The 7562-nt window shown below is 40.4% G+C and overlaps 1 protein-coding gene across 1 annotated transcript in view; it reads left to right on the top strand.

Moving 5' to 3' along the window:
• Nucleotides 1-2468: 2468 nt before the first annotated feature.
• Nucleotides 2469-7562, top strand: part of LOC306753887 (uncharacterized protein) — a gene marked incomplete at both ends in the record, with an annotated part of 35025 nt that continues 29931 nt past the window's right edge. The window contains 5 exons of the mRNA XM_079237801.1: nucleotides 2469-2675; nucleotides 3426-3608; nucleotides 4454-4557; nucleotides 6031-6185; nucleotides 6295-6466. Coding sequence (XP_079093927.1) covers nucleotides 2469-2675; nucleotides 3426-3608; nucleotides 4454-4557; nucleotides 6031-6185; nucleotides 6295-6466 — 821 coding nt within the window. The remainder of the gene's footprint in view (nucleotides 2676-3425; nucleotides 3609-4453; nucleotides 4558-6030; nucleotides 6186-6294; nucleotides 6467-7562) is intronic.

Below are 7562 nucleotides of genomic sequence, written 5' to 3'. Positions count from 1 at the left end.
GTATGCCAAATCTGCAATAACATTGCTGGAAATACACATTTTGAAAATACAAAACTATCAGTTATCAGATATGAACAGTTGTTACTAAATGGCATTTCAACTATGACAAACAAAACATTTTCATTTTCATGAACATATCCCTCAGTTCTTCTAATGCTGGGTATCACAAGTCCAATATGTCTCTAGGCTTCACTATGCGGCCTGATCTCGTGGTAGTACAGTCTGGTGGTTCTTTGGAACCTGTATGACCTGCAGGGCCCTGCTGTACTGTTTGAGACTCAGTGTCCTCAAACTCCATCTGGTGGTTGTGTGGTGGAAGTACCGGGTTTGTGCCACTTCCACACATCTGCAAGAGGTGACACCGGTTACGCCTGAGCATGTGACCTCCATCAGTGCGAATGTTGTAGGACCTATAGGTACCTGCTGGCTCAACGACTGTTGCGGGTTCCCATGTCCCTGTGGGAAGCTGGAAATGGACCATAGCTCCTTCTGGTAGTGCCGGTAGTGTCCTAGCATTCCTGTCGTAATATTGTTTTTGTCTCTGTTGGCATAGTTGCCTTCTGCTGTGAACTATGCTGCGACAGACCAGTTCAGGTTGCAGTTGTTTCTCTGTGCTTGGTAGAATTGTGGGCAAACACCTGCTCATTAGCAGCTGCACTGGCGACTTCAGTCCATCAACTGGTGTGTTTCTGTATTCCAGTAAACTGAGGTACGGGTCTATCCTCTGTGCATGTGCTTTGTCCATGAGGGCTTTGACAGTCTGAACAGTCTTTTCAGTCAAACCGTTACTCTGCGGGTACAGCGGGCTGCTTGTGGTATGCTCAAAGTCCCATGCATGAGCAAAACCTCTGAACTCTTGTGAACTGCAACAAGGTCCATTGTAACTGATTACTGTCTGGGGTGTTCCACATCTGGCGAACATGGATTTCAGCTTTTTTATGACAGTTGCAGATGTGAGGTTGGTGATTTTCTCTACCTCAAAGTACCTGCTAGTACCTGCAGCTGAAGAAATTCAACCTGCCAAAGAAAATGATGGTACAATTCTACACTGCCATCATTGAGTCCATCCTCTACTCCTCCATCTCCGTCTGGCATGCTGCAGCCACTGCCAAGGACAAGGCCAGGCTGCAGCGCATCATCCGCTCTGCTGAGAGGGTGATTGGCTGCAATCTGCCGTCCCTCCAGGACTTGTTCGCTTCCAGGACTCTGTAGCGAGCTAGGAGGATCGTAGCTGACCCCTCTCACCCTGGACACAAACTGTTTGAGTCCCTTCCCTCTGGCAGGAGGTTGAGGTCCATCAGGACCAAGACCTCACGCCACACTAACAGTTTTTTCCCGTCGGCAGTCGAGCTCATTAACAGAGCCCGGGTCCCCCACTGACGGACTATTTTTCGGGCTATTTTTCCTTTCTTTTCTTTCCTCTTCTTTTCTTTCTTCTTACCGGCCACTCCCCTGCACACTTCAATCGTTGATTGTTGATTGTTGTTTGTCTCGTCTAACATCTCATGTCTAATGTATGCACCTTCCGCCTAGAAAAATTCCTTGTTTGTGTAAACATTCCTGGCAAGTAAACCAGGACTCATTCTCTGAATAAAGGTATTGTCATATTAAAACAGAAAAAGATACCTCTTAAAGTTGGAAGCACAATTTTTTTTTCAGATATATGTATATGTATAAAAAATTGTATGGTGTAGAATTAAGATTTAATTTTATTTATTTGTTTACAAATTGCTGTACGTCACAGTACCCTTCTCTGATACTACCACTAGGGGTCCTCAGTGAATCATTTAAAAATCATACACAGATGCGTTGATGATACAAAGACACACAATGTGTTTCTGGGAGTCAAATCAAATCACAAGAGCTACATTTTGGTTTTTACAAGCTAAAGAAGTCATTATACATTATATTTTAGTTGTCTGGCTCATGCCCTTTCTTTTTTTAAACTTTGTATGTTCAGACTGGACTGCGTTGCATCTCTCTGTTTTGTTTTCCCCTTTTCATTCTTGTTCCCTACTTTCATTTTTAAGTTAACTCGTCATGTGTCTTGTCTCATTTTACCTCCTGCCTTTGTGTGTTTTCCCTCCGTTTTGAGTGTCTGCCCCGCCCTCATTAGCGTCCCTATTACTTCCCATTTAAACCAGCCCACTTGTGACACCGGCTGAGCTTTTTATTACTGTATAAAATATACTGTATAAAATATTTGATTTATTCTAGATATTTGGTTTAGTTTGGTTTCCTACCGATGGCTTAGTTGGCAGAGGGACTCATGGGGAACAACAATTCCCACCTGCGAACCAAAGCTGAACCCGAGTAGCCTTTCTGGGTGTTGGCTGAACGAGGAATGCATCTACATAATTACAGTTTCTCCAACTCGGTTTATGCTCCAGGGGATCGACATGGGATAGCATATAAGTTGTGCATGCCCCAGATCAGATGCAGGAACAATTCCTGGAAAGACTCTGACGATGAAGGACTACGCTCAGAGCGTCGCCTTTCTGGGCCAGTGGGGACGTTTCCAGCAGGTCGTGTTCTTCCTGCTGTGTGCCAGCATCGTGCCCAACGGCTTTGGGGCTTTCACCCTGGTGTTCCTGACCGACGTGCCAAGTCACCACTGCGTTGTTCCGGACTACAACCTCACGGAAGACTGGCATAACACCATCATACCTGTCCAGGTGAGAGTCGGAGAATGAATGCAATGCGCCACATTCGGCCTTATGACACAAGGTTTCAGAAAATAAACACTCGGCAACAACAACACAATTGCAATAATATACTTTCGATATAGAGTCATGCATTCAATGTTATGCAGCATTAAGTGTGTACGTTGTTTTTTTTCACAAGTAGTATTGTTTAATTCTAGTTGTTTGCTCATTTAGGCTAGTTTTTTTTTATGTATTAGGATAGTTTTTTCTTTTAATAGTTTTTAGTTGCCGACTGCGTGACCCAGTGTTTAATCTGAAAACACATCTTGTGTGGTTGATAATAATAAAGCTTATTTATTTTATACAACACATAACGAGAAGAGATATCTAGAGAGAGAGAGAGAGAGAGAGAGAGAGAGAGAGAGAGAGAGAGAGAGAGAGAGAGAGAGAGAGAGAGAGAGAGATCTGGCAATACACATTCTTTCTATATTTAAAATGCCAGTCAGACTACATGCGGATGTCAATACAACTGTTGGGCTACTTCAATATATACAGGAATAAATAATGATTGTGATGTTCTTGCATGAGGAAATTATCTCAAACTGGACATCTTTGAATACCCCTGATAAAGAGTCATAACAGTTCAAATTAAATCACAAGGTTTGTCAGAATACATATTGTGTTAGTGTTTTTTTTTGCCCATACATTGCACATGCGTTACAAGAATATGTTTACTGAGAACCTAATGTAACTAATGCCACTAATAAAGGTTTGTGTCAGGTGGTGAATGGGAAACAGCAGCTGAGCAGATGCAGCAGGTTCAGGCTGGACGTGGTCAGAAATCTCTCTGCTCAGGGATTCATTCCTGGCAGGGACGTCAACCTCACTGACCTGGAGCAGGAGGGCTGTGTGGACGGCTGGAGCTACAGCAGAGATGTCTACCAGTCCACCATCGTCTCTGAGGTGAACACAGTTGTTACTCTTCTGGTGATCGTAATGTGTGCACCCTTGACGAAGCATTAAAACGGTTTCTTCCTTTTACTCATTTAGTGGCATGGCTTTGCTTGCTAACTCATTGTTGACTCATTTACATGCTACACAAGTGAAAGGAATTGAGCGTGCATGGGAGCAGTTGACCTCTACCAAGAAATCTCCTGAGATTTGGGCAACAGCCCTACTTTTGTATAGGTTTAGCAAAAGTTCACAGTAGTTCCTTCTGGCAGAAGGCCCGAAACACAAGCTTCTCCCATGTGTGTTCGTTTTACTAAATGAACATCATGCTGTATTGAAGAAGACTTGAAACTAGAGATTGAGACATAAACTCATGTTTACAAAGGTTGCCGCCTTGTCTGGGCGGAGCCACGATGGCGTGTCTCTCATGGGATTTGTATTTACATAAAGAAGAACCTCTTTTGAATGTAACCCTCACCTCTCTCTCGCTCTCTGTTGTCAGTTCAACCTGTTTTATTGCCAAGCGGGTTGAGTGAATAGATTTCAGGTTTCAGAAGTTGAAAGGTGTTGAGAACCACACCCATCGTGCCATTGCATTGTTCATGAAAGGACGCAGGACAGATTCAGTCAAATTGAACTAAACTAAGCACTGTTGCCTAAAATACACAATTCTGCACACAAACACTGAAATGCAAACATTTCTTGCATCTAAAGAATAAAAGAGTGCAGTTGCAAATTCACCTATTAACTGAAGTAAATGTAATTCTACTAAAACAAATATGTTTTAGCAACATGAACATGTTTACTTTAACCCCCCAGTCAATGTATTTAGTTGATGAGTTTTGTGGATATTCCAGTTTGACCTTGTGTGCAGTGAGCAGTGGAAGTTGACGTTAACTTCCACGGTTTTCTTCGTTGGAGTTCTTCTTGGATCCTTCTTCTCCGGACAGCTCTCAGACAGGTACTGAGAACACCATGTGACACACAGCTTATACAAAAGCATTGCTTTGATACACGTGGTTACCTCTTTAAATAGCCAATATACTGTACGTTACCTGACTAACACCTGACTTACTATGGGCCGAACATTTCATGTTTCAGCCTCTTTCACATGCAAACTGAGATCTAAAACCCTTTGAAGGTATAGATTTATAAAAGTTCTGGTCGCTTTGTATCTGCGTGGACTTGTAAAGCAAAGTGTTTTTTCTCCACTTCCTCACCTTTTCAGTCCTCCTTGATGCTGTTGCCGAAAAGGAAACCGAGGTGTCTTATTGATTATTCTCCAAATCAATAAGACTCCAAATCAACGTTTTCTTGGTCTTTCCCCACCTTATATTGTAAACTTCACTTTGTCGTCTGTCCTTTTGTAAAAAGGTCATTTGGACGAAATGTAACTTTAGAGAGGAAAAGCCGATTAAAAAAATAATAATCTGTATGCGCGTACATTTAAAATCTTGCTCTAACTCAAATTTGTCCACTTTTAGAGCATGCCTTTTAAACAGGGAAAATAGTAAACTAAACTTATCCTTCTCATAATGATCAAGAATAATGATCCTTTTAGCAAATATTGGCAATGCATTTCACAATTATTAACCCGATTATGATGCTTTTGTGCCTGTTCCATGCCAGAATATGTAAAACTTTGTCTTTTTTATTTAGCTTTTTGTTAAACAGGTAACAAATTATAAAGACAAGGGTGCAGTACGAAATATACACAACACAAGACAGATGTTATGATTTTAATGTGGTACAGATATCTGGTGGTTTGGGTTGGTGGGAGTATTGCAATTATTTTTTTTTACACTCGTTTGTGTGCTTGTGTGAAAGTGTGTTGTCACATATTCCTGTGACCAGAAGTGTATGCAGGTGTGTCAGGTAACAGACGTATGTATGTATATATATATATATATACACATACGTATGTATGTATGTATGTATGTATGTGTATATATATACACATATATACACATATATATATATATATATATATATATATATATATATATATATACACATACATACATACATACATACATACATACATACATACATACATACATACACACACAATTTGTACCTTTTTTTTTTTGGGCTCAATTAAATAATGGAATTATTTCCCCCACCACTTTATTTAAACTTTAATTAGCCTTATGCCGTGTTCACACCAAAAGAGTTGTGAAATGTTCGCGCGACCAGATTACATGTTCAGTCAATGCACAGAATGGTTGCGACAAAGCAAATTTTTCGCCGGGCGGTACGATAGAGGCAAAATGGTGTGAACACGGCATTACTGTACAATAATTAGCTTTGCATCTTAAGAACTATAAAGTGCATTCAATAAGCGTAGATGCATTTTGTTCTATTCATCTTTATGTTATTTATATATACTTTGGTCATGAGTTCTTTATTCCACTTTATTCCACTTCTCTCACAGATTTGGAAGAAAACCTGTTCTTTTTGCAACCATGGTAGTCCAGATGGTTTTTACCTTCATTCAAGTTTTCTCTACTTCATGGATCATGTTCACGGTCTTCCTCTTCATCAATGGTTTGGGACAAATTTCCAACTTTGCCGCTGCTTTAGTGCTGGGTACATATGAGCATGGTGTTCTTCATTTAAATACTGCCACAGATGTTTACAGATTTGGAAAAAAAGTGCACAGATCTAATACTTTTTGTATTTGTGTGTGTGTGTGCAGGCACGGAGATCTTGACTGGCAACGTGCGAGTCCTTTACTCCTCTATGGGCACGTGTTTAAGCTTTACATTTGGCTACATGATGCTGCCTCTCTTTGCCTACTTCCTGAGGGGCTGGAAGTCTCTCCTGTTGGCTCTGTCTTTGCCGTGCCTGGCCTATCTCCCCCTCTGGTGGTAGGTTGCACTCACTACAAGAAGGCGTACCATGAATTTTTCATAAAGCTCATGCTTTGTCAAAGGAGAGTTTAGAGCAGTGGTCACCAATCTTTTTAAGCCCAAGATCCATGACCCCTGCCTTGGTGACAGGAAAGATCTACCTATTGAGGCTTTTTATTTGGCCTAATTGTAATTGAATGAAAGCAGACACTTTGGTCCAGCTTTCAATTTAATGTGACCAAGAACACACTAAATGACTTAATTTCAGTGTATCATAAAAAGAAAATTATTTGTTAACCGCACGCTATAATGAACAAGAAAAAACACATTTGCAATGAGCAGGCTGGATGAACTACCAATATTAACTGTTGTATTTATCAACTGTTGTATTTATCAACTGTTTGAATTGAAGCATAATTTTAGCAAAATGTTAGAAATTATCTATTTGAAAGATACAAAATCAGTTCACTTTTTACTTTGTAAAATATCTGAATTGGTAAAGTTAAGATATTTGGATGTGGTCAGAAATGCTCTGAACACAAATATCAGTCAGATATAATTACATTAATTATCTTTCCATTAACCCTCAAATCAAATAATAAATACACTTCACACACACACTTGAGTTGTATTTTCTCTTTAACTCAATAGTTGAAGGTCACATGTTTTATTTAATGTGAATATAATGAATTCAATCTAATTTCCATATATGCTACGATTTGTCGATATCTTATTTTGAAAACCGGATGCTGTGTCACGTGGATCTTTCCGCTAACTTTGTGAAAACCCTCGCTCGCTCCAGGTCTGGGTCGTTTGGATGTGTTTGCCGTGAATGTTAGTACATAGGTGCAGTGACATTTTAGTGTCTGCTGATTTAACTACGGAGATCCGAGTGTCTGCTGAGTTGACCGCAATTCGCTTTGACATGACTTTAATCAGTCTGGAGTTGCTTTCACGCTGCCTGTGGAGTCCATCAAGTGTGCTCACGTCTCTTTAGTTGCATGCCCTTATAAGGAGCTGGCGGGGCGTTTCTGTATGCAAATCCAGGTGCACGAGAAATCCTCATCGGGGAATAATCGCTGAATAATTAAAAAAAAAAACATTTCAGGCATTC

This window comes from Taurulus bubalis (assembly GCF_910589615.1).
Source record: "Taurulus bubalis genome assembly, chromosome: 2".
Taxonomy (NCBI): Eukaryota; Metazoa; Chordata; class Actinopteri; order Perciformes; family Cottidae; genus Taurulus; species Taurulus bubalis.
The sequence above is the reverse complement of the archived record's forward strand: the minus strand, read 5'-3'. Positions and strand labels throughout refer to the sequence as shown.